Source organism: Cololabis saira, chromosome 15 (genome assembly GCF_033807715.1).
Source record: "Cololabis saira isolate AMF1-May2022 chromosome 15, fColSai1.1, whole genome shotgun sequence".
Taxonomy (NCBI): domain Eukaryota; kingdom Metazoa; phylum Chordata; class Actinopteri; order Beloniformes; family Belonidae; genus Cololabis; species Cololabis saira.
In genome coordinates this window covers 30,510,299-30,537,964 of record NC_084601.1, presented here as the reverse complement: position 1 = coordinate 30,537,964, position 27,666 = coordinate 30,510,299, and the positions used below count along the sequence as shown (strand labels likewise).

General features: G+C 39.8%; 1 protein-coding gene across 4 annotated transcripts; it reads right to left on the bottom strand.

Annotated features, from left to right (window-relative positions):
* Positions 1-1,135: 1,135 nt before the first annotated feature.
* si:ch1073-513e17.1 (sialin) lies at positions 1,136-26,997 on the bottom strand. Of its 4 annotated transcripts, none has more exons than XM_061741297.1 (11): positions 26,867-26,997; positions 22,739-22,897; positions 19,040-19,257; positions 17,231-17,464; positions 15,594-15,768; positions 15,360-15,502; positions 13,244-13,408; positions 13,024-13,156; positions 12,747-12,894; positions 11,474-11,564; positions 1,136-1,470 (listed from the first exon to the last, which is right to left on the bottom strand). In XM_061741297.1, the coding sequence occupies exons 2-11, from the start codon at positions 22,833-22,835 to the stop codon at positions 1,285-1,287; spliced, it is 1,590 nt and encodes a 529-aa protein (XP_061597281.1). In that variant the 5' UTR covers positions 22,836-22,897; positions 26,867-26,997; the 3' UTR covers positions 1,136-1,284. The 4 variants fall into 4 exon arrangements, with proteins under 4 accessions (XP_061597281.1, XP_061597283.1, XP_061597284.1 ...); XM_061741299.1 differs by having other exon boundaries at positions 15,384-15,502; XM_061741300.1 differs by lacking the exon at positions 1,136-1,470 and adding an exon at positions 3,572-3,991.
* Between the last annotated feature and the right edge of the window lie 669 nt (positions 26,998-27,666).

Genomic DNA, 27,666 nt, shown 5'->3' with positions numbered 1-27,666 from the left:
TTCATTCATTCATTCATTCATTCATTCATTCAATGATGCTTGGATTTATATCACAAACCTCCCGCTAAAACGCTCCAAATATTAATTAATTATGGGATAAAATCAAACATTTCCTTTAAATCTTAGATAAAACGGTAACATTTAACTTAAATTACTTATAAAACATTGTTGTAACACAGATGAAAGCCATTCTTCAAAGTGAGGGGCCACATCCGGACGCAATCTAGTGAAGAAAGTCCCTCAGAAGACCAGAAAAGTGGGTCAATATCAGCTGATTTCTGTGTTAAGATGTCCAACAAACATATTTACAGTCTGGTTTGAAACTGGTTTTGGTCTCCAAGGCTAGATTTGGACATCGATGACAACTGTACCTCATCAAGTTAAATGATATAAAGGTACACATTTATGAGTGATCATGTGGTTTTGAGTGACAGCTGGCTCTGGACAACAGTTAGCTTTCATCTCTTTACCTGCCAGCCGCTCACTTTGTTAGCATCCTGAGCGCCGCTGTAACGTCAAGCGTTGCAGAACTGAACTGCCCGTTCTGTGGATCACAGCGGGAGCGTTGCTTCTGTCCAAGGTATAAAACAATGGACGAAGCATTAAGTCGCGTGACCCGTTGCTTACAGCCATGTTGATCATGCCCCCCACCTTATGTCAATCAAAGTCAGACGTTTACAGCAGAATATAACATTTAACATGTCGACATGTTACTGTCTCATTTAGCCTTAGCTAATCAAAACCCACAATTCTTTTGAGCGTCAGTCAATCAAATTGCAAAAACCCACCTGGTGCTAGCCTAGTAGGGGTGGGCGATATGGCAAAAATATCATATCACGATTTTAAAAAAATAAAATCACGATTTCAATTTTATCACAATCTTAAATTGACAAAATAAAAACACACAATACATGTTGCTGAGGTAGATAATAATAGAGAGACGACTAAATTGGGTTTAGAGCCATCCAACACAAACGTTTTCATGTTTTGCCAGTTTTTCCATTCTTATTATTTCAATTCTGTTCAGTAACTTTCTAGAAAGCTGGTTTGTGCAGAAACCGTTTTTCCTTCAAGCTCATTAAAATAAAATATTTAATTGCAATGTGACAGCTGAATGAACTTTAAACCTTCTGCTGAATTTTTACCAGAACATCTTTTTATTTGGAAAAGTATTTACAGCCATTGCTCTCTGTGCGCTACCGCTACACACAAAAACAAGGAGGCGGGGAGGGAAGCATGTCACTGCCCGTAAGTCGCTACGATTGGTCGGTCAGTTTGACGACATCAATATGGCTCGTGAGTCATCAGCATAGAACTGCAATTTATAGAATGTGTCCTGGACGATCCCACGATCTCTGCAGTTGGAAAGATCTTCTTCACATTGTCTATCTGGAGGATGGAGGCGTATCCTGTCAAAATGGCACCTTCCATTGGTCGGGTAAAGAAGCTCCAAAATGACTCCTGGGAAAACTGTGGGTGACATCACAGGGGGTATTGTCCAGTTCTTTTTATCAGAAATCAGAAATCAGAAATCAGAAAGGGGGTTTATTGCCAAGTTTGTCAACACACACAAGGAATTTGTTGTGGTGATTGGTGCAATACAGTAAGAATAAAAATAAAGATAAAAAATAAAAATATAAAAGCAAACAAATGTATATGGAGATAAACTGAGATATAGAATAAAGTAAAATGTATAACAGGGATAAACAGGAATGTACAATATGAGGATTAAAAAGTGCCGGATATGAATCTTTACAAAAAGTGACGTAGGATTTGACGTAGATTTATTCAATCTATGGTCCAAACTAACCTCCAAACTCAAAGCTAAAACATTAATGTGGTGCAAATAAACAGGATCTTCCTGATTTAATTCATTTACACAAATGAATCCAGTTGTTCCTTCGAACAGGAGGAAAGCACATTTGTCTGATTCCTCTGAGGCAGAAAAGAAAAGAAACTGGCACCAAAGTGAGACTTCCAACACACGACGGGTGGAGCAGAGCGACAGGGCAGGGCCCTGTGTGGGTGACGCAGGGACACAAGAACTTGACCTGCTTTCCCAACAGACTGGCAGCCCATACTCCCATGTTCAACCCCCTTTATCAACATCTCACAACCTTTGCTCTCATGCTGCAGATAATGGACCATAAGAGTTTTCTTTTTTAGAAATGCTTGTGAATTACATGACTTGCACTATCTGACGGCTCAGGACCGTTTGTGTGCTTCAGCCTTTCAGACCCGGAGCTGTGTGGGCATGTTTCATATGACGACATGATTTTCAAGAATCCAATAACTCTCCAACAACGTTGATGAAAACAGCGGCAACGATAATAATTAACTTCACAGATGGAGCCCTGCAGTTATCTTGGTGCTGCTCAAAGTCCTGCTAATAAATGTCTCTTTGTACCTTTTGGCTCATTTACAAGTTAATGTTTTTGGATGCTACTCTGCAGGGATTTCTGCTGCTATTTCCGTCACATTTTAACATAATGAGTTACCATGACAACGTTAAAAAGTGACAAGGTTTGGAGATGCTGCTTCTGCTTGAGAGCAGTAAAGAGCGCTTCGTGCTTTGTAGTTTGCAAAATAAAACACAGTCGTGTGCAAACGTTTATGCCCTTTGCTGTGGTTTGTTTTGTTTAGGTGTATAAATGTGTAATAAAAGTACAACCGCAGACAAACAACACCAAGCCAGTATTTATTTAACAAGAATCAAACCAAAGGGAATAATCTCGGAGCAGATGTTTCCTGTAAGACTTTATCAGACTCTTGCATGGTTTTGGAGGAATTTCGACCCATTCTTCGTCATTTCTTCATCTCGCCACAGCATGTCCATCAGGATCAGGCCTGGACTTTGATTGGGTCATTGAAAAACCTTGATTCTCTTATGTTTTTCAGGGATTCTGATGAAGATTTGTGCTTCATCTTTCTGTTGCGTGAGGCTACTTGTGTAGCTGTCCTCACATTTGCCTCTAAAACACTTTGATACACAAAGTTCATGCTTGATTTAATACCTGCAAGGAGCCCCGGTCCTGTGACTGCAGAACAGGCCCGGATCATCACCCCTCCGCTACCGTGCCTGGCCTTACGTACGAGGTGTTTCTGCTGTTTTCTCCAAACATGGTGCTGGGTATTTAGATCAAACCGCCAGTTATCTCAGACACTGCAGAGTCTGAGATGCAGCTCTTGTTTTTTTGCTTTTGAGCTTCTCTGATTATTCTCTAATCTCAGGGTAAAACCACTGGGATGCATTTTATTCCCCTTTCAGGTGGATGTACGGCAACAGTTACTTCTCTGAGACCATTGTTTATTGGTTTTAATGTTTTCCCAGCTGGCATTGTGTTAAAACACATCTATTTGTCCCAGAATGACAAATTACTGAAACTTCTGCCTCAGAAGAGTTTTGCACTCCTGCTGATTGATGGATCGATGATCAATTCATCAAATGCTGATAGTTAACGACTCCTGGCTGCGACTTACTCTGGTGAATCCTGTGGAGCAGCTACAGTACTTAGCATTGATTTTTTTTTTTAAGTAAGTAATAATATAATTAAGTAAGTTCCATGTTGCTATTCATTTAAACGCTTTGACCAACTGTGACAAGATGGTTTTTATTGGTTTGAGACCAAAAAACTACAATTACGAAGAAGAACCAAACCTTTGCATGACTTTAAATGCACCAAGAATTTAATTTAGAGCACATAAAAGAGGCAAAATTAGCACCTAAATATCAAACAGAAGCAGGAATCACCATCATATGTGCCGATGTCAACAGAGAATGAGTTTTTCAGCTGGCTGGAGCCCTTTCCTGCTTTCAGGTGCAACTTTATCATTTTTCAGTCATTTGTGAGCAGGAAACAGTAATCATGTCTTTGATTCTTCATAAACGACGGGATGCAGAGCGAGAGGATCTGACTCAACAAGTCGACCATCAGCATCAGCATCACTGATGAGTCATCGGCTGCTGGTCGTCATGGCAACAGGAGACTGTCTACGGATGGATGGATAGATGGATAGATAGATAGATAGATAGATAGATAGATAGATAGATAGATAGATAGATAGATAGATAGATAGATAGATAGATAGATAGATAGATAGATAGATAGATAGATAGATAGATAGATAGATAGATAGATAGATAGATAGATAGATAGATAGATAGATAGATAGATAGATAGATAGATAGATAGATAGATAGATAGATGACTAGTAAGTGATCAGTAAGTACGTTATTTTCATCCATTAACTTGTGAGTTTGGGTCGTGGGACCAGGACCAAGGTGTTTCCAGGCCAGCAGGGACAGATAATCTCTCTGAGGGAGGCGCTCAACGGCGTCCAAACCAGAAACACCTCAGCTGGTTCCTCTCCAGGACCAGAGACCTTCCTCAGAGAAAGTCCTCCTAGAAGACTAAACTTCTCACCTCAGGTGGAAGCCTAAAGCCAGCGGGGGTGAAAGGAGGGCGTTGTGGTCCAGTTAAAGATAATTTTACCAGATGTAGGTCGAGTAAGATAAGATAAGATAATCCTTTAAGAGAAGGGAGTAGAAAGAAAACACGTCTGCTAATGTCATGACCTCTCAGAGGCCTTATCGTGTCTTTATTCACTGCTCCTAAGTAGCTCTAAATGACCTCCAAATTCTTCAAGTCTGTCTAGTCATCTTGTCTTTTTCTTTGGTTACAACAAACACAAGCTTCTGTCTAAGTACTGCTGTTGATTCAACTTATTACCAGCTCTGCTGGTTTTTTTTTATCAGACAAAGGATTTGGTCAAATTCCCTCAGTCACGATCACGACGAACTGAGTGAATAATATGGCTGGCGGCGTTTAGCTCGGAGAACATGAGTCATAAAGAGGAAAGGAGGAAGGAATAACGTTTTGCTGGGATATCCAGTGAAAAGTGTTGATAACAACAAGCTTTCTGGCTAGATGATTTATTTCTCTTACTTGTGTTTTAACTCAAATATTGAATATGTGAGTAGACTGTTGTAGTTGATTCAAAAGCAGAGTAACTAGTTTGAGGAACGTTAAGTATCCACCTGAGGCCTTGTACAGCAGAGACATAGAAAAAAGGTCATATTTTATGTATCAGAGAGGACGTGTACTAAATGTAGGATTATTTTAAAAAACAGATTTGAGTTCAAACCACACTTTAGTGAGCATCAGCATCAGATCGTCAGAATCGTCTCATTTAGTTTTAAATCACTGCGAATGGCTGCCTGAGTGGGTGGTGAGAAAAACAAGGGCCAGATTGGAAACGCTGCCAGCATTCAGAAAAGCCTACGTCATTGGCATTCATGTGCACGCAGGCAGTCAAACTCAGTCTGAATTGCAATGTCAGCACACCGTATGCAGATGCAGCCAGAGCTGGCGTCATTTAATGCAAATAAAGCACATTTGAAACCGGTCGTCAGGCTCCTGTTGGCTGCTGCTCCTGTCCTGTACACTTGTAAATGCCCTGGATCACACGTTTAAAAGCCCCCCCAGCGGGTGTCCAGCCCATCGTCTACGGTCGTTCCACATCCTGAGTGTTCGCAACGAGAGGTGTTTATCATATGCATATGCATGTAACGGCTTTTATTCTTTGTCCCAGGATTCCTATCGTCACCTCTGACTCTGAATCCATCCCAGAACAACTCTTAAAATGTCATGTTACTTGTTTCAATGCCTGAGTTGTATCTGTAAACTTGTTGAAAGATAATAAACACAATAATTTCTTCTTCAAAGAAATTTCTCTAATGTATGACATCCCAAAGAATTTTTTTTTTTAAATATTTGCAAGTGAGGAATTACATTTCTTCTATGCAAAACCAATCAGTGGGTATTCCTGTACTATCGCCCTTAGAAGAAACTATCACAAAGAATTGCAATAATAGGGCTTGATTTCATCCATATATAACTGGCTTGCATCTGGCTCTAATGAAACATCATTGACTAAACTTGTGACATGGAGGGCGGTCTTAAAAGAGAATGTTTCAGAAGATGACTGGAAAATAATATGTGAAAAATCTCAGAAAAAAACAGCAAATACAAATCTAAAGCTACTCCAATATAAGTCGTTAATGCAGACATACATAACTCCTGTCAAATTAAATAAATATAACAGTAATATACCTGACAATTGTTTCAAATGCAATGAGGTTCAGGGAACTTTTGTACACTGTGTCTGGGAATGTGACAAAATAAAAAAATTCTGGAGGGAAGTAATTAATAAAACCATGCTTATCCTGTCCTGTATGAATATTCCACTGAACCCTATGTTGTTATTGCTGCATCTATATCCAGCAGAACATAAATGTATTGATTTTGCTGTATTGCAGGCAAAAAGGATTATTGCTCTTAACTGGAAGAAAACGGATGCAGCTACAATCGGTGCTTGGATCAAAGTTATGGCACAATGTATGTCAATGGAGAGAATATCTTATACATTAAAAAACAAACTTGGGATGTATGAGGACATTTGGAAACCGTTTAATCAATTAATTAAAAAAGGAGATATAGGGGTGATTCTACGGGAGGAAAATGCAGGGTAGGAAACCTAAATATCAAAGTAGTGATGAAACTCGGAAGGGGAAGGATCTTGGAGGGCGACAGCAAAAGTTTAATTTTTGTTTATTTGTTTTGTTTGTGTATATCTTTAATTTGCTAAAGGTACCATTGGACTGTACTTACAATATTGTCGTATGTCATTTTGTACTAATTTTGGATCTTATAACAAGAGAGATGTAAAGAGAGAATGGATGTGGGTTGGGATGGGGGGGTTAAGACTGTTAAGTCAAAAGTTGTTGTGAAATTTCCTTTATAATAATATCCTGTGTGTGAATAAAAAAATCAATAAAGCGGGAGATTGCACACTGATCCATTTCTCTTCTCACCTGAGACACCATCGATATCAAAAAAGTGCAAATCACAGATTATATTGTAAATATTTAACCTTTTGAATAAAAAAATCAATAAAGATATTGTTAAAAAAAAGAAAAACTTTTAAAGTTTCATGTTACTTGTTTCAATACCTGAGTTGTATCTGTAAACCTGCTGAAAGATAATAAACACAGCACATTGTGTCAATTGTGGCGGTTTTCCTCCTTCAAATGGTTACAAGTTGATTTTTTTCATGTATTTTTTTTTCTGAAACTAATTAACACTATTGTATCGCGAAAACAGTGACAATATTTATCTACTTGTGCTATATTTCTATGAAACGTAATAGGTATTTACAGATTTCACCTTTTTTTCTCTTGCATGAATGGGGGTCAAATGAATTAAAACATTTAGGTTGAAGGAGAAATTACAGGAAGAGGAGTTAGATTAAATACCTGAAATTAACTTTTGCTTTTAATACTAATCAATATCTCAGTGTGAAAGAGTGTAGCCTTGAGTATAAGATGCTCTTTCACAGACAGTTTTATTCTGAAAGAGTTTGTAAATGGATATAAAACAAACATAAATCATGTCACATGTAATGAGTTATATCATTACATTATTTAACAGAGGGATTTCACACAGACCTTCTATTGAACACAATGAAATGGTACATAAATCTGAATTAGTGCGTAACTAAAGTATATAAAAGTACATATTTTGACTGGTTTCTCACGTTAGCTAATTACCAAATACTGTAGTTGATCTGATTTGGGGATTTATCCTCATAAACTGCAGGTAATTAATCATGCTGGATAATTTAACGCTAAAAAATAAGGAGTTTTGGTTTTCAATAACCAGGTCGAACATGAAAACAAAATTGCGTATAAATACAATATTTACTGTTACACCACACCGGCTACGTCATAGCAGGATTTCATTTACATCCGGGTCATTCGTCAAATATCTGACGCAAGTTTCGGCAGTGACTGAAACCCACGAAACACCCCACTGCTAAAACACCAGTACTGTACTCATCCTCGCTGTTTCGACAACTTTCTGAATAATAAAAGCCAAACTTCCTCTGTCTATTATCTCAAGGCAAAAATATAATAAGTAATTTAATAAAAAGGCAATTGATTATGTCATTCATTCATTAATTCTGGCGTTGGAATTCAAATAAAAGCTTCTTTCAATTGCAAACATTTTCCGATATTAATGTTAAAGGGATACTTCTAGTTTCAAAGGACTAATTTAACCCTTTATTAATAGTATTCAAATAATAATCCTTCTGAATAACCGTAAAATAACGCTAAAATAACGTATTTTCAAAATAAACTAGCTTTTATTTTGAAAATACCGCCGCACCGCAGCTACCGTAATGCAGTGTGTACGTGGGCAGTGCGCACAAGAAATCATCTGCGCGTTTATTTGACCTGTCATTTCCACGTGGAGGCTGGTTTATTACCTTTACCGGAGCAGGTAATAAACGATGGGGGGGGGGGGGGGGGATAAAATGGACAACGAGTTTCATGCAGAAAAAAATGAACAAAAGGTCAAACAAAGTCATTTCTTTTATTTTTTTTTTAGTTTAAAGTATCCGTTTGTCTTTTTTCGTAAAACAAATAAAAAAATCAACAACCTTTTTTTATACAAAAAATGATTTCTTAAAATGAAATAAATGTGACAGTGGCATTTTTTTTATTTAAAAAAACGTTCAGTATTAATTTTTCCACATAGTTTATCAACCTAGTTTTCATCATTGCCATAAAAAAAACACTGAACCGAGTTTCTTATACAAGGGAGTAACATAATCTCCACTTAAAAAAAAAATTACAAATATTAGTTTCAATTACTTCTTGGCATTTATACAATCCAGGAGATGCTGCATTTACTTTCCTGCGCCATCTAGTGGATAATTTAAGGAACATTGTGCACCGGTGTCAAAGTCAGAGCACAAAAAGGGTTTTAGAGTAAAATAAGGTATTTGTAAAAGTTCTCGCATTTCCAAAGCACAGAGAAGGTTAATAAATTATTGCATTCATTCAGAAGCATCCCATCTTTGCGACTACAGTTCACTTTTATGTACCGCCTGACCTGGCAGGTGGGATGGGATTTCCCGACTTTATAAAACCTATATAGTTGTTGGAAATTATAAAACATATCGATGGTTAAGTGAACATACAAACAATCAACAAATATAAATTCACTCCCCAGAAAGTCAGAAAGAATTAACATTAAAAGTGCTAAAACGCTACGTTAGTGGTGCTGAGGTCAAAAATAAGGCATCTGGTGCTTTAACACTCGTGATAAGTGCTTCATTTGGTCCGACGTGGCAGCATGTGGAGGTGGTCAGGAAACGTAGCACCTGTAAGAGCTACAGGCCCTCAACGACACTGAAACTCTGGTCATTAAATCTAAAAAAAAATTAAAAAAAACAAATGTACTTTTTGTTCCAACTGAAAAGTTAAAAACCCTAAAGCAGGAGATTGCACATTGATCCATTTCTCTTCTCACCTGAGACACCTTCGATATCAAAAAAGTGCAAATCACAGATTATATTGTAAATATTTAACCTTTTTTCACCTATAAAAGTACTTATTGATTCTCTAAGGAATAGTGGAAGCAGCATTAAGTCACGTGAAAAGGAAAGACACTTGGCAGTTCATCTACTGGTCATTACTCTTAAGACGAGGTAAGATCACCTGAGATGAACATCATCACATCACATATGTGTCCTCTTCATGTTCATCTGAGGCTGAACTGAACTTTAAGGCCTTTTCTTTCATCCTGAAGACGTCGTACGTCTTCTTTTCTTTCTCTTCTTTGTGGTACTTCTCTGTATGATGTTTTACTCCACGATGGACCTGCTGCCATCTTTCTCCTCTTCTGCCGCCTCCTCCTCCGTCATGGCCCAAGGCTGGACCTTCGCGCTGCCAAATATCGTGTACACGACGGCGCCTGCAATGTTGATCCCAGCGGCGACCCAGAAGACCTTCCTCCAGCCCGCCAGAGTGCGCTGCCGACCAGGAGAACGAAAATTACGAAATTAAATATCTTTACTTAAGCACACGTCGGTGTGGCGTTTGGGTTCCTGGAGCAAAAACTGTTGTGATGTGAGCGAGTTAAAAGCAAAAAAGAGCACATTCTGGATCTCTGTGTTGGACCGTATCTATCAGATGTGCATTTTTCTTTTATTAAAAAGAAATTATCCTGAGAGAGAGGACAGATTTTCCTTGTTTTGTTGGAAAATGAAGGTCAGAGAGCAGGTTTTTCATTTCAAGCATCGACCACTCATTGAACATCATCATTGTAATATTTCTTTCTTTTTCTTATAAATTATAAAACATTCTGGACCTCTGTGTTGGACCGTATCCAGCAGTGTCACGGTTTGGTTTCAGTTCCTGTTTTATTTTGAAACCCGTGTCTTTGTGTTTCAGTTCTGTCTTTACTTCTCTGCTTCCCATCTGCCCTGATTGTTTGCACCTGTGTCACGTCAACCCTTCTGTGTATATCTGGTCTCTTCTTTCCCTGCTGGTCCGTACCGTTTCATCCCTCCATGTTTCTGGGCAAGTTTGTCACGTTCATATTCTGGTTTGTGGATCCTGCTCAGCAGCACTTTTTGTTAATAAATCACTGTTTTTGAAACTCCTGCATCCGGGTCCTATCATCCACCCCACTTGGTGACAAGCAGATGTGCCATTTTCTTTTATTAAAAAGAAACTAGCCTGAGAGAGAGGACAGATTTTCCTCGTTTTGTTGGAAAATTAAGGTCTGAGAGCAGGTTTTTCATTTGAAGCGCCGACCACTCATTAAAATCACGCCCTTCATTGTAATATTTCTTTCGGTTTCTTATAAATTGTTGATTTAAAAAACAAACTCTGAAACATATGCATGAGAAAAATCCCAGCATACATCTTGATACTGAGCTGGTTGCGGTTTTCCATTTACAGACACTGAAGCCGATCCCACAGCAACCGACACGAGCAACGATAACGAGACCAAAGCGTCGGTGGCGTTTGGGTTCCTGGAGCAAAAACCGTCATGATGTGAGCGAGTTAAACGCAAAAGGAGCACTAGCCCAAGAGAGAGAGGACGGATTTTCCTTGTTTTGTTGGAAAATGAAGGTCCGAGAGCACGTTTTTAATTTTAAGCCTGTTCAAACTACTCACTCTAACCCTAGGCTACTGCTTATTCCTGATTTTATTTCAGATTTTTTTATCCTTTTTTATTCTCTTTTAATCCTAACACACTATTTATTATATTGTACTTATTATGTTTATAGTACATTTATTCATTCAGTTTACGGTACACTTGTTCAGTTTCAGTTTCTTTTTACTGTATTTTTTAATTTTTCATACTTATAATAATAATTTATTAATTAATTAATTCATCTAGTCTGAGTTCATGATGTCCTGAACATGTATCTGACTTTGAGCTGCTGTAACACCCGAATTTCCCCTCTGGGGATCAATAAAGGACTATCTTATCTTATATTATCTTAATCGATGTTGAGTGCCCTGAAAGGCGCCTTAACTAAATTAAACCACACCAAGAGGAAATTTCCTCAGACTGTAGAGGTAAATAAAGCCAGCGTTTCCTCTCAGACTCACATCTTCAGTAAAGTATCCCGTTACGATCGGCGCCACGACGCCTGGAATGGTCCCGAACGTGTTGGTGATCCCCAGGAGGAACCCGGCGTACCTGATGGACAGACAGAGGGAAAGTCAGTACTCACATCCTCCACATCTGCACCTCGTCAGTCGGTCAAAACTCAGCTTCTATTCTACCCACAATCCTTTGCTGGATTTAAAACTTTATGACACCTGGTATTTCTCAGAAGCTATTTGATGTTCAGTTAAAAAAATAATAAAAATAAAAAGAATAAGAATAAAAATAATAACTAATAATAATAATAATAATAATAATAATAAGAAAAAATAATTATAACAATATCATAAGAATAATAATTATAAGAATAAAAATAATAATAACAAATAAGAATAAGAACAATAATAATAATAAGAAAAATAGTAATCATAATAATACAATAACAGTAATAATAAGAAAAATAATTATAAGAAGAAAAATAAGAATAAGAATAAAAATAACTAATAATAAGAATAAGAACAATAATAAGAATAAAAATAATAATCAGAATAATATAACAATAATAAAAAGAATTATAATAATAAGAAAAATAATAATAATAACAAGAATAATAATAATAATAATAATAATAAGAACAATAATAATAAGAAAAAATAATTATAATAACAATATAAGAATAATAATTATAAGAATAAAAATAATAATAACAAATAAGAATAAGAAGAACAATAATAATAATAAGAAAAATAGTAATCATAATAATATAATAACAGTAATAATAAGAAAAATAATTATAAGAAGAAGAAAAATAAGAAGAATAAGAATAAAAATAACTAATAATAAGAATAAGAACAATAATAAGAATAAAAATAATAATCAGAATAATATAACAATAATAAAAAGAATTATAATAATAAGAAAAATAATAATAATAATAAGAACAAGAATAATAATAATAACAATAATAATAATAATAATCATAATAATAATAATTAAATAAATAATAATAATAAAGAATAAAAAATAATAAGAAAAATAGTAATAATAATAATAATAATAATAATAATAATAATAATAATAATAATAATAATAATAATAATAATAATAATAATAAGACGGAAAAAAAAGAATAAAAAAAAAGAAGAAGAACAAGAACAAGAAGAAGTATTTTTGTTTTTGTTCTCTGACTGCAGACTTCTCAAACATCATTTCTTAACTTCAGATCAGTTCAGCTCTTTCAGATTCGGGTCTAAAGTTAAAAAGGTCGCAGCGCACCGAGGAGCGATGTCGATCTGGTTGATGTAGACTCCGGGGGCGCTGGTCCCCCCCAGGGAGGTGGAGAGCGTGAGGAATGTGACGGTGAGGAGGTGGTCGCAGCCGGCGTAGCTGACGGCGACGAGGAACGCCGCGGGCAACATCAGGCCTGCGGAGAGACGGCCGTTGAAACAGGAAGTATCTGGACTCTGCAGCCTCCTTCCATCCTCCACAACATCCTTACACGGTTTAAATAAGTGTAAAGTAAGAAAACCGGTACTGGGAGAGGGCTTCCCACCTGAGAACGTGAAGACCTTCCGCACGGCGGTGACGCTGCACACCTTCCTCTTGATGAGGTGGTCGGCCGCGACGCCCGACAGCAGCGAGACGGGCAGGCAGCCCAGGTACGGCAGAGACGACAGGAGACCATTCTGAGGCACAGAAGATTAGAGGACTGGTGATGTGAGCCGACGGCTGAGGGCCCCCCCCCCCACCTCCGGGACGAGTCAAGGCCTCACCGACTGCAGGTCGAAGTGCAGGATGTCGTTCATGTAGGTGGGCAGCGAGGTGAGCAGCGTGTAGTAGGACCAGTTGGAGCACATTTGGGTGACGATGATGGCCCACAGCGGGACACACATCATGATGGACAGCAGCGGGACGGACCAGCCGTGACCCGCTCCCTGCTGAATACAGCACACAGAACCACGTTCAACGCTTAAACACCGGGTTTTTCAGCGTCCAATCAGACGTCCGTGTTTAAAAGCGGTCTGGACTACAAGTCCAGCACCAGGCAGCTGCAGCTGATCCAGAACTCTGCCGCCAGAGTCCTTACAAACACCAGGAAACTGGACCACATTACACCGGTCATGAAATCACTACACTGGCTTCCAGTGAGTCAAAGGATAGAGTTTAAAATCTTACTGCTGGTCTACAAAGACCTGAATGGTCTTGGACCAAAATACATGCTTGATCTGTTAGTTCCCTATGAAGCTCCCAGACCCCCGAGGTTCATCTGGATCTGGTTTGTTGTGGTTCCCAAGAACCAGAACCAAGCAAGGTGAGGCAGCGTTCAGTTATTCTGCTCCTCACCGGTGGAACAAACTTCCTGTAGACCTGAGGTCTGCTCCAACTGTCAGCTCCTTTAGATCAGGGCTACTGTTTAATTAAATACTTACCTGCTGTACTCTACTGCCCTTACTTTTTAACAACTTGCTTTTAACAACGTGCTTTTTATTATTTTACTTATTTTCTTATCATTTTATTTGTTATTTAAGCGTACTCTTAAATTAAATATTTATGACTTTTGAAAACCGTGCAAAGTTATGGATAAGCCCTGAATGCAGGCATTGTGTGTAGAATTGTCAAATTGGTCTGATTCACGCACGAATCGGCACAGATTACTTTTGTAATACTGTATTTGACCCGGTCTTTGTACGTTTTGACCGTATAGAAACGTAATTCTTGCCATTTTAAGAATTAGATATGTACCTGTTGTTGTACTCTAGTGCCCTTACTTTTTAACAACTTGTGCTTTTTATTATTTTACTCCTTTTCTTATCATTTTATTTGTTATTTACTGTTTAATTGTGTCTTGCTGCTTTGAATGTTGATGTAAACCACTTTGAATTACCTTGTGTCTAATTGTGCTATACAAATAAATTTGCCTTGCCTAAAAAATTAGTCACCGGGAGCTTTTATTTTGAAAAACGAGAAGTGTCTTGAACAGAAATATGACATCTGGAGGGCAGAGAGAGTTAGAGGGGAGAAAGGAGGACCAGAAACAGGAAGTCTGACAAGGGAAGCGAGGACTAATACCTCACCGTCGGCAGAAACGAAATGTCGTCATGACGACCAGCAGGCAGGAAGCCAGTCAGCTCTGTTCCCACATTACTGAACTCATCTGAATTCCTGTTTATTTTACTTTATTTATGTTTTTTTTAATGTAACTGGCCACGGTTACATGATGTTTTTTAATTCGGAATGAATTATTCAGAATTAAATAATACAGAATTAAACTATTTTCCTTCGAGTTTAAATGGAAATAGTAATTCCGAATTGAGGTTTACACGGAAAACACGTTTGATCGGTTTTATCCAATTCCGCTTAAGGTCTGGCGGTTGGGAAGGTTCTGATTGGATAGGGGGGCGGACCGGAAGTTACGTCTACTGGGAGAAAAACAAACTTAGCAGCTACAACTTTGAAAAGCTCACAATTTTTATGTTTCTTGCCATCTGTTCTTTTAATTATTTCCTGGTCCTCCAAGGTATTTATTAAATAAATCGTCTCTGCTCTTGACCACCGTTTACTGCGTGCTGCCATCTTGAAACTTTGTTTGGAAAACAAGCCCAGCGTGGAATATAAGCGTCATGGCGACAGACGGGCAAGGGAACGAGCAGCGCAGAAAGACCAGAATTAATTTAAAGCGGAATGAGTGTATACATGATCGTGGAATTATTCTATTCGGATTTAAAATTGGAATAAACCAGCTACTTACTTCGGAATTAAGTTTAATTCGGAATGGCCATTTTCATCCGGAATTAGGTGTTTACATGGTAATTTTTACTCATTTTAAATCGAATTTAATTTTAATTCTGAATTAAAGAGTAATTAAACTTCCCATGTAAACGCACTCACTGTGAAAGTCTGAAGGCTGTTTACCTGAGCGCCGATGGATCTGATGATGTAATCCCTTTCCTCTCTGCTGATTCGACGATGAGTGCGAGGGTCGTCGGCGACGCACAGGAACCAGACGACGGCCCAGAGGCACCCGCCGCCCCCTGAAAGACCACAGCAATGATGAGAACGTGGCGCCGGTGCCAGCTTGGTTTGTGGGTGGGGTTTAAGGGGGCGTGGCCTGCCCTGGCTCACCGCAGAGGTAGAAGACGGCGGGCCATCCCAGCGTCCCGCAGATCAGGCCGGTGAGCGGCAGCGCCGCGAAGGCGCCGAAGCTGGCGCCGGACCCCGACAGGGTCATCAGACGCGAGCGCTCCAGAGGAGGAGCCCAGCGCGCCCACATCGCCATCATGGCCGGGAACGTCACGCCCTGGAAAAAAAACCTCCGGTTTCAGTAACGGCCGACTTCATTAAAACATCAGAGAGTAACTGCTAGGGGTGTAACGATACACTCATTTCACGATACGGTACGATACACGATATTGAGGTCACGATAACGATATGATACGATATTTTAGCAGTATTTTTTTTAACAACTTTGAATGAGGAACATATGACTGGAAAAAATTGTCTCTTATTTGAAAGACACAAAATACAAAACAATGCTATGCGTTTGCCCTATTTGCCACTTTTGCACTAGTATCGGTTCAGCCCGGCTCCGCTCGGCGCGGTACGGCACGGTTCCACCCGTGTGTTTTCGCATTGCCAGGGGAGAAGCGGGCAGGTTTGGGTGAAGCTGCTGTGACGTACTCGATTGCGCAACCACTTTGTTCATGTCGCCGCTGATCAGAAATCAGCTGGAGCCGGGAGCGGCTGAGAGTAAAACAGCCCGTCTGCATCCCTTTTTAAATTTTTTCTCCTCAGCCACCAGGTTTATGAACATCTGCACCTCAGAGTTGGATCACCAAACAGACGTTTTGTGCTTTATAATAAAATCGCTGCGAGCCGCGAGTCGCCTCGCTCTGACTCCCGCTTCCTGATTCAAACGTCTGACGGCCCCGCCCCCCGACCAATCAGAGGCGAGGAGGGTGGTGACGTCAGAAATAGTCCCTTCTCAGCCCGCAAAGAACCTGGCTGAAATGGTTACAGAAAAAAGTATCGACTTGGAGCGGCTTTACCCGTCTCAGCCCTAGTGCGAAAGCGCAAAATGGGGCCATAGCGGGTAGAACCGGGGAGAAGTGAGACTAATGCAAAAGCGCCAATTGTTACAGTTTGTAATGCTTTATAACTGTTTAAGGCTGGATTATGGTTCTGTGCTACACCAACGCAGAGCACACGCCGCTGCCGTGACGCCGTCGTGACGCCGTCGTGACGCCGTCGTGACGCCGTCGTGACGCCGTCGTGACGCCGTCGTGACGCCGTCGTGGCGCCGTCGTGAACCCTTCGGACTTCTCCAACACTCCATTTCGCCGCGGTGCAGTACCCCCCGCCAGCGGGCACATGCTCTCAGCCTTAGGCCGTAAGGTGAACCCCGTTATCGTTTCATCCTGCTCCCACCTTTGGGGACGACACAATCTTTACATCATAATAAAGATTGATTCATGCTCACCTTATAAGTAAAAGTTCGGAGCTCAAAACCCTGCAAGAGTCCCGTGATCGGGACCGCAAAACGGTACTAATTTCTTCTGAGCGTAGTAAGATTTTGGTCCGCGGGTCGAGGCGCGGTCGTCACGTGATCCCGCTGCACCAATAGGATGCGTGTTACTAGTAAACACAATATATTAATATTAATAACCCAATATCGCGCTACAGTTTGTCACCTCCACGACACGTGACGTTTTTGTATCGTGGCACGATATATTGTTACACCCCTAGTAACTGCTCCCTCGTACCTCTCCGAAGCCCTCCAGCGCCCGCAGCCCGAACAGCCAGTACGGGCCCAAGCTTGCCGCCAGCGGCGTGAGGAGGGTGAGGACCGCCGTGCCCAGCACCCCCAGCCCCAGGAACACGCTGCCCCCGTAGTGATCGGCCAGGTAGCCCCCGGGGATCTGGGTGCACAGGTAGCCGAAGAAGAAGGCCCCCAGCAGCCAGCCCTGAATCTCCGAGTCCCAGTGGTACTGAGGGATCTGGGGGGAAAGGTCAAAGGTCAGAGTCCGGAGGCATCAACTACACTTGGAGTTCTCGAAACCAGTCTTGGTCTTGTCTCAGCCTAAGACTCGGATAACTGAGATGCCGTTTCACACCAAGGTGACAGAATCTGGTGATCAGCAGTTCTTCCTCTTGTTAATGTACAGTTTTGTAAACTATTTGTATTTTGCATTTGATTTAATGTTTTGGTGCATCTGCATGTGTCTGTATTTAATTACAGTTTTATGTTTATAACAGCCTTGTTTGAATAAATATATGAATAATATTTGCATATAGTTGTGATTTATTAAGCATCAGGTCCATTTCAGTGATGCTGATATACGGTGTAATCTAGGGCTGCACGATTAATCGTTAAAAAATCGCGATCTCGATTCATGCTTGAACGCGATCTCATTTCCAAATGACGACGATTTAAATTTTTTTTTTTTTTTTTTTTTTTTAAAGATGGCTGCATAAAAAAAGGACTAGGCCTATGTTCTAGGTTGTTGTAGTCCTGTCATGGTCAACTATCATGTTGTCATGTTTGTTATATTTTGTTAATGATTGTGGATTACATTTGGAGAAACATCTACCTTTCTCATCACCTGACACATATTGCACATAAATATTTTTAAAATTGTTATTGTTAAAATTATTTAAAGACAAGAGAGATGTTTATTGTTTTTATGTTCAATGTCAGCTATTACAGCAAAAAGCAGCCAGAGGAAGAATTTGTTGCCTCAGAACTACAGGATCTGTTACAAGTCCCCTTTCTGAAAGGGTGTTCAACTCAGGGAGGAACAAATATTGTTAAATTGTTATTATTGTTTAAATTATTTAAAGACAAGAGAGATGTTTATTGTTTTTATGTTCAATGTCAGCTGTTACAAAGTTGATGCCAGTCTTTTATCAGGCACCATCATATTTTTTGTAACGTTTACCTTTTGTATCGGCAGCTTCTTAATAGCAGCAAAAGGCAATGGGGGGTTCATCCCAGCCAGAGGAATAATTTGTTGCCTCAGAACTACAGGATCTGGAGGTGGAGGGGGGTGTTGGAGCTGGTTATTCTGCTAGAGGACTTTGGGACTAGTTAGTCGTCGTGTCAATCCTTAAAAGCACTGGAGTCAATCCTCCAATAGTGTAGAAATAGCGGTAGTGCAGTCGCCACACATATCTGATCTCAGCTGATGGATGAAAACATTTATAGTGAGTTCAACATCATCATCCACTTCTCTGTGTTATTGTGCTGCAGTTGAATACAAGCTCATATGGAAACTAGCTGAACCAGGATGGAGCTGATGTTCTACAATCACGCAGGATCAGGAAATAACTAGGTTTGTTTCTGGTCTCGGGGTTGATACTCTCTGGTCCTGCTCTACGCTACAGTATAAAGCCCAATATTCAAATTTCACTGCAACCTCCTCGGTTTTAACAAGTAGAACTAGTTTTGGTCTTGATCTTGGTCTGTCCTGCTCTCAGTTTAGGTGGTCTTGTCTACAAGTCAAGCATCAACACACACGGGCCAAAACAAAACCCAAACAAAGAAAGGTTTCCCATCTGAAGGGAGAAATTACCCCGTCCGGCTGCTGGAAGGCCTCACTGGCGTTTTGTGCCGCCGGCGGCAACGGACAGGCGTGGACGACAGAGGTGTTCTCCGTCGGGTCGGGGTCCGTGCCGTTCACCATGGCTACCATGGCGACGCTGAGGTTGACGCGGAGACCGTAGACCACGGAGAAGCCGAAGAACATGAGGATGGCGAGGTTGAGACGAGCCGAGCAGCACTGAGGATGAGCTGTTGGCACAAAAGGTTGGACGTTTGATTCTCTGAAATAATAATAAACTTTATTTATATGTGTTATGTTATGTTATGAATCTTTATTTCGGCTTGTACACACCTTTTTTTTTTTTTTTTTTGCAGAACAAGATGAAAAGGTAAAAAAAAAACAAAAAAAAACATTTTTTTTGCCGTAAAGGTGTAGGCTGAAGCCGTAGCTTATAGTGCCTACCCTTTTTTCTTATGAGACATTAGCTTTACTCCGTGGAAACAAACAATAAAGAAGACAAAAATAAGTAAGACAAAATATAAAATTGACGTTTCACATTCTAGAATGTTTTTTATAGTATACTTTATAATTATAGGGTTTTATATTTATTTACAGTATTTTCTTTAAACATTTCCTTAAACTTGACGATAGAGCGACACATTTTTAGGTTGTTATTACAACTATTCCAAATTTTTTCTAGCCTTAACTGATGTACATCTCTTTTTAATATTAGTTCTTGCTGTCGTCGTCTCAAACATGAGTTTCCCCCTCAGGTCATAGCGCGTTTCTTTTATCTGGAACAGGTCCTGAATGTAGTTTGGAAGCAGTTTCTGCTGGGCTTTAAAGGCAAATAAAACAGTTTTCTGCTCTACTATATCATGGAATTTTAAAGTATTATATTTAATAAAAAGATTATTTGTTGGTTTATAATAGTCAGATCTAATAATTATCCTTAATGCTCTTTTCTGTAACAGGAAAATAGGGTTTGTATTTGTTTTATAGGTGTTACCCCATATCTCCACACAATAAGTCATGTATGGAACTATGAGTGAGTTATACATCAAAAACTGTGCTCTTTGACAGAAAAAAATATTTGTTTTATTTAATATTGCTAGGGTTTTAGACATTTTTGATTTTACACTATTTATATGTGATTTCCAGCTAAGTTTATCATCAATGGGCCCTGGGTAGGAATGGGTGATATTTTACCGTTCACGATAAACCGTCAAAAAAATTCCCCACGGTAAGAATTTGTCATCTCACGGTAAAAACGATAAATTCCCGTTGATGACGTTTTTGTGTAAAACTGATTTATGATTCTGCGTTAAATCCACGCACAACGTACGTGAAGGAAGGAAGGAAGGAAGGAAGGAAGGAAGGAAGGAAGGAAGGAAGGAGAGAGCAGGAGGAAAGAAGGAAGGAGAGAGGAGGAAAGAAGGAAGGAAGGGAAAAAAGAAGGAAGGAAGAAAATGAGCCAAGAAAGAAAGAAAGAAAGAAAGAAAGAAAGAAAGAAAGAAAGAAAGAAAGAAAGAAAGAAAGAAAGAAAGAAAGAAAGAAAGAAAGAAAGAAAGAAAGAAAGAAAGAAAGAAAGAAAGAAAGAAAGAAAGAAAGAAAGAAAGAAAGAAAGAAATGAGCCAAAAAGAAAGAAAGAAAAAAGGATAAATTCCTGTTGATGTTTTTGTGTAACAAACATGGCGAATCTGAGAGCGAGATAGATTTATTGTTAAAAAGATGTTGAATTGTTTTTTTTTTTTTATCGTCATTTTTATCGTTATCGGGATAAATGCCAGAAATTATCGTGATACATTTTTTAGTCCATCCCTAGCCCTGGGAATGATCAGCAGTCCACTACTTGCTGATCTGAGGCAGGCCCTGGCAGGTAGGGGGTTAAAAGTTCTTTAAAATAACTAGGGGCTTGGTTATTTAGGCCCTTAAAAGTCAGCAATAAAATTTTAAAATCAATGGGATAAAGATCACATGACATCACCCAAAGATCAATATTCACTTCCTTCTACAGACATTGTCTCATGCGCCTCCAGCCTTGAAGCTCTCTGCATCGCGTGACGACCATGTCTAAACAAACCCAAGAGCTGCCATCGGTGCAGAAGAGGAATAACAATGCTGAGTAGTCATGATGGCTGCAGCGTGACTGAACCCATCATTTGCTGCTCCACATTCTTTCCTGCTGATCCGACACGAAGGAGAGAAGCTGCAACCTTTCCACCTCAGTCAGCTCCTCTAAACCTCCGTCAGCTCCTCTAAACCTCCGTCAGCTCCTCTAAACCTCCGTCAGCTCCTCTAAACCTCCGTCAGCTCCTTTAAACCTCCGTCAGCTCCTCTAAACCTCCGTCAGCTCCTCTAAACCTCCGTCAGCTCCTCTAAACCTCCGTCAGCTCCTCTAAACCTCCGTCAGCTCCTCTAAACCTCCGTCAGCTCCTCTAAACCTCCGTCAGCTCCTCTAAACCTCCGTCAGCTCCTCTAAACCTCAGTCAGCTCCTCTCCACCTCCGTCAGCTCCTCTAAACCTCAGTCAGCTCCTCTAAACCTCAGTCAGCTCCTCTAAACCTCAGTCAGCTCCTCGTCAGGTCTCGGTGTGTAGAGCTGCAGCCCAGACGGCTGTTTAACGCTCCAACGATGCATCAAACACCACAAACAACTACAAGCAGCTGCACGTCTGCAGATGCCGGGCCAGCTGTGGTGCTGATGTTTGGGGTGGAGGCTGGAGACGGAGCCGTCGCCACGGAGATGAAGCACAGCTTTTACAAAACCAAGAGGCATATTTTCAAGGTATTATAGCCAACTACTCTTCTGTAATAATTACCCAGGGGTCATGTTCTGGTCTCTGGAAAGATCCTGGAGACAACTTCTGTTGTAATAGACGCTACATCAATAAAATTGAATTGAATTGAATTGAATTGAATTGTGTAAATCTGGGATTTATTATAACCGATCAAAGTCGCACGGAAGGATAAAACATGCTTGTTTTTGAGGAGGAGCTAGAAAACCCCAAGAAACATGCAAACGAGTACAACAACAAAAAACAAGCAAACTTTCACTTGATCACAGGTTTTTTTGTGTTTCAATTAAGCATCTCTGGGGAGATTTGAAAATGACCTTCCACCAACATTCACCCTCCGACCTGCCACAACTGGAGAGGATCCCCAAATCCAGGTGTGAAGAACCCGCTGCATCATTCCCAGGAAGACTCCTGGCTGTAATCGCTCAAAAGGGTGTGAATACTTCTGACCATGTGATCTTTCAGTTTTTCTTTTTTAATAAATTTACAAAAATTTCTACATTTCTGTTCTTTTCTGTCCAGATGGGGTTCTGAGTGCACATTAATGAGAAATAAAATGAACTTTTTTGATTTTAGAAAATGGCTGCAACGAAACAAAGAGGGAAACATTTAAAGGGGTCTGAATACTCTCCGTACCCACAGTATAACTCAGTGGCGTGTGAAGAAAAGAGGACATGCAGCCACCTGAAGGCCAGAGGGCTCGTTAAGGTTTTACGTAACCAGTAATCTTTTCGTGAAGAGGAACAAAAGGGGGGGGCGGCTTCAGCTGTTTTTTAATTATCAGGGAAGCAGAGACATCCTGCACAATGTGGCAAAGCAACAAACCCAACACTGATGGAATCAGAGTCAGATGTGCAGTTTTTCACCTCCATGTTTGCAGATTTAAAGCAGAAAAAGAAGACGTGAAACAGTCATGTCACACAGGAAACCCACCTGAATCCGGCTCGTTGAGTGGCTCGATGAGAGGCTCGCTGACCTCAGGCTCGTCCAACGGGCCCGAGTTGATGGAGTAGCCATTTCGCAGCGGCATGGCGGTCAGCCGAGAGTGTTCGGTCAACGAAGGGACGTCAGTGGGCCATGCCGTGCAAGAGTCTGCAGGAATAATGCACATGAACACTCACATGCTGCAAAAACGACAGGAGACAAGTACAAAAACCTGAGACATTACCACCAGGCCGATGAACTGGACGCTCATATGACGCCTATGTCCTCTACAGGACATATGTACTGTATGTACATATATATGTACATATGACACGTGTACTGCTGACAACAAAATAAGTTTCCCCACTGAGGGAGAAAATAAAGGATATCTTTATCTTTATCTTTATCTTTACAGGAAGGTTCAAAGTCGCCTCCATCTGCTGATGGGGCATCGTTGTTGCCTCGGCAACCCTTTACACTTGAGGATTATCACTGCGATCCAATGTGGGTTAAAATATGTACAAACATTTATTTATTTGTCTTGACTTTGACGTTGTACGGTGACAGAATAAACCACTCGAGCTGCAACCAGTTTCCCTGTATGAACTTCTAAAATCATAATAAAAACCTCTGATCCTGACTCCAGGTTAACACTTCCTGTAAAATCTCAGCTGGGTTTCACATTTCAATATGTTTTGTCTTCGAATATTAATATTTCAAAAGCAAAAAATGTCATTGGCCAGCCATCCTGACTCCTTTTCTCCGTTATTCCTCTGCATTTAAGTTTGATTTCCAGGAAAGAAACTGAATCTGGTTGTGCTCGAAGGGCCGGCAACCAATCAGACGCAGACCCGTGTCACAACTAGGGCGGCAGCGCTACACTCATCTCACGATACGATGCATGATATTCAGCTCACAATACGATATATATCGCAATATATTTCCATATCGATATATTTCCCCCTCCCATAGTCACAAGAAATCGTTTTTTCTCACAAAGTGAATGGTTTCACTGTTCACAAGGGGACTGGAGAACTGAAACTGTCCTGAAGAGCCATCACGATGTTTGTAAGAGGAACGTGGGAGGACCAGAAGCCTGACTGAGTGACTGAAGGATAGTTAGAGGTCAATGAGTAGTAGACCGGTTTGTAACTCCTCTGCCGGGTTCTGGACCATCAGCTGGGGTTTCACCCTGCATACAGGGAGTCCTGCCAGTCCAGATGAAGGATGACCACGGTCTGTGCTGACAGGAGGGTAAAAGGGGGAATAAGATTTCACCAATCACCAATCTGGATATGAAGCCCGATGCTGCCCAAACAGCTGAGTTTTACATAATCCGACCGATCTGTGAGTTCTGTCAATCTACTCGTTTCAGTTTTACGTCACACATCAGCTTTGTATGAAGCCTAGGAATGGGCGATATTTTACCGTTCACGATAAACCGTCAAAAAAATTCCCCACGGTAACAATTTGTCATCTCGCGGTAAAAATGATAAATTCCCGTTGATGACGTTTTTGTGATTTATGGTTCTGCGTTAAATCGACGCACAACGTACGTGAAGGAAGGAAGGAAGGAAGGAAGGAAGGAAGGAAGGAAGGAAGGAAGGAAGGAAGGAAGGAAGGAAGGAAGGAAGGAAGGAAGGAAGGAAGGGAGAAAAGAGGAAGGGAAGAAGGAAGGAGAGAGCAGTAGGAAAGAAGGAAGGAAGGGAAAAAAGAAGGAAGAAAGGAAGGAAGGAAGGAAGGAAGGAATTGAGCCTAAAAGAAAGAAAGAAAGAAAGAAAGAAAGAAAGAAAGAAAGAAAGAAAGAAAGAAAGAAAGAAAGAAAGAAAGAAAGAAAGAAAAAAATGAGCCTAAAAGAAAGAAAGAGAGCCTGAAAGAAAGAAAGAAAGAAAGAAAGAAAGGAAATGAGCCTAAAAGAAAGAAAGTAAGAAAGAAAGAAAGAAAGAAAGGAAATCAGCCTAAAAGAAAGAAAGAAAGAAAGAAAGAGAGCCTGAAAGAAAGAAAGAAAGAAAGAAAGAAAGAAAGAAAGAAAGAAAGAAAGAAAGAAAGAAAGAAAGAAAGAAAGAAAGAAAGGAAATGAGCCTAAAAGAAAGAAAGAAAGAAAGAAAGAAAGAAAGAAAGAAAGAAAGAAAGAAAGAAAGAAAGAAAGAAAGAAAGAAAGAAAGAAAGAAAAAAAGAAAGAAAGAAAGAAAGAAAGAAAGAAAGAAAGAAAGAAAGAAAGAAAGAAAGAAACAGATAAATTCCGGAAAAAAACGTTTCTGTGTAACAAACATGGCGGATCTGAGAGCGAGATAGATTTATAGTTACAAAGATGGAGTTGAATTGGTATTTTTTTTATCGTAATTTTTATCGTTATCGGGATAAATACCAGAAATTATCGTGATACATTTTTTTAGTCCATACCGCCCATCCCTAATGAAGCCGCAGTGGGAAGAAAATGTCTTTAAGCCACCTGTCAGTCCTCAGTATAAAACTGAGCGCAAACACAACGTTTTCAAGGTAATAACACGTGAATTACAACACTGTGAGATCCAGACTCAGACCGCAGGGTTCATCTGATGGGAACAACATGTGTTTAAGCACCTACAAAAGTGGTTTGTATCGTAAAGAAAAGGGGCTCCAGCAACAGGCCGTGAGGCACCCCTGAAGAGAGGAAGTGGCATACTTACTAACCGATTATCATCAGTTCATCTCAGTTTTTTGATAAAACAGTTTTATGTGGACTAATCAGATTCTGAAACTGATATATTTCACTATAAAAATGTTCTTTATCTGCTAATTTTGCACAGTTTACATTTATATCTTAGCATCTTTATGTATGATCATGGAAAACCGAGAAAAGCCGCAAATCCTCAAGCAGACCCAAGTTACTGTCCGCTATTGTTTCTTAATTAATAATTGAAGTAATTAATTAGCTAAAATAATATAGAATGTTTACATGGCTAAAAATAAACTTGAGCAGTACGTCTGCATCGTATCAAGTGGCTTCCTCATTTCTTTTGCTACCAAAGTGTCGTAATGTACAACAACAACCCGCTGCCTGAGAAAAAGTCCTCTTGTTCAGAAATACCAGCTGATTTCCTCTGCTCGGTGTACAGATGTGTTTCTTCTTTCATCGACTCGTCCTAATATAAACTTGAATCAGCTGCCAGAATAATGTGGAGATTATCTGAGCCATATTTGTGTGATACAAAGAACATACGGTGCTCTGTTCAGAGCCGATGTGAGTCCTGAATCTCAATTCACCTTTGACCTTTTCTGCTCATCACAAACATCTAAACTGTCCCACGCAGGACCACTGATAGTTATTGTTGGGGGCCCTCAGATCTGCCTGATGTCAATAGAATTGGTGTAATCTTTAGTCCCTAGTAGTTTCTATAAAGTTTCCTCAGTACTTTTTTTTGGTCCATTTAATTAAAAATACATTTTGAAGAGTTTTTGTCATCATGTGCTCTAAAGTTTCCTTGTTTGGTGTAGAAACACGAGCTGCAACGAAATCAATGAGGCACCTTGCGTCCTTTTTGGTTATCAGTAGTTGACAGGTGCTGATAATGTTATCAGTCCATCTCACAGACCAAACACATTTTGTTTGTCTTTTCTTTGTGACGTAGAGTTTGCAAGTCTGGGCAGGAGTGACTTTGATCCATCATGATCCTCAGAACCCGTATCCCTCCTCCGTAGCTGTGTGAACATCATCCACCTGCTCATTTCTGCTTCTCTGCTTTAACCAAGGGCTCATTTAGAAAGACGTAAAACAAACTAACCATTCAGCAAGCAGCAGAATATTGAATACATTTTTATAAATAATAATTATGGATTAAATAATGAATTAATTAATATGAATTTCAATAACTAAAAGACTCATATTTCTTTTTTTTAAATCCAGCTGCCTTCTCTGTCAGTCATGTCAGTTCTCTAAAGACTGTAAACCTAATGTAAAATGACTAGATATACAAAAAGGGAAATAAAGAGTAAAATGTTACTTTTTATGGGGAACAAGAGCTTCAAGAACATCTAGTGCTTTTATAAAAATTCAAACCATTATGTCATCAAGGCTAGTTTGTCAACAACCAAGTTATATCTGTTTTTAACAGTATAACAACAACATTTTTGGATGCTAAATCGTTTAAATCTTACCTTCTCAATGGTTTGATAGCAGTCACGTCATGAAGTCATGAAAAAATGAAGGTCCACCCAGCACTGAGCTCCTGCCGGCCGGACAACAGCTTCTGTTCAAGACCACCGCAGAAAAACATGTCATATGATCAGCATATTTTCATAAAACACAGATCTAAAAGCCATCAGGATGGTCACACCTCGTTGTATTAGTAGTAAATATTAAATGAGTATAGTCCGGATGATTTGTAAATCGACTCAAAGATAGTGACGTTTAATCACGTGACGAACTGCTGGCTCCCCCTCTCCCCGTGTTGCCATTTGGGCGGTAGTTTATATTGATTAAAGCACAAAACAAATAAGATTATATATCTGTTTTAAATGTATTGCAACTTGCCCTTTTAACGATTACTGTTATCTAAAAGTTCCATACGTAACAAATCCTGACAGATGTTCAAAATCTTGCTTTCGATGCTCTTCTGAACCCACCAAAGAATCCCGTTCAAATGTATTGTTTTTTTTAAGTTTTTTACCATATAAAAACAATTAATACATCCATATGAGCAATATAATATCACACAGTAAATAATGTGTGGAAACAGTATATTCGGCATTATTAATATTCTACATTTCAAACAAACTTAATTCATTTTTGTATTTTTGTATCGGTAACGTGATGTCATTTTCTTATTCCGCGTTCCATTTACCTCGGAAATCGGAACTGGGAACTGGGAATGGCAGCCATCTTGGAATGGTAACTCGGGGGTGGTGAAGCTTCTTCCACTTTCCCAGTAGGAAATCCCACTTCGAGGGGCGTTCCA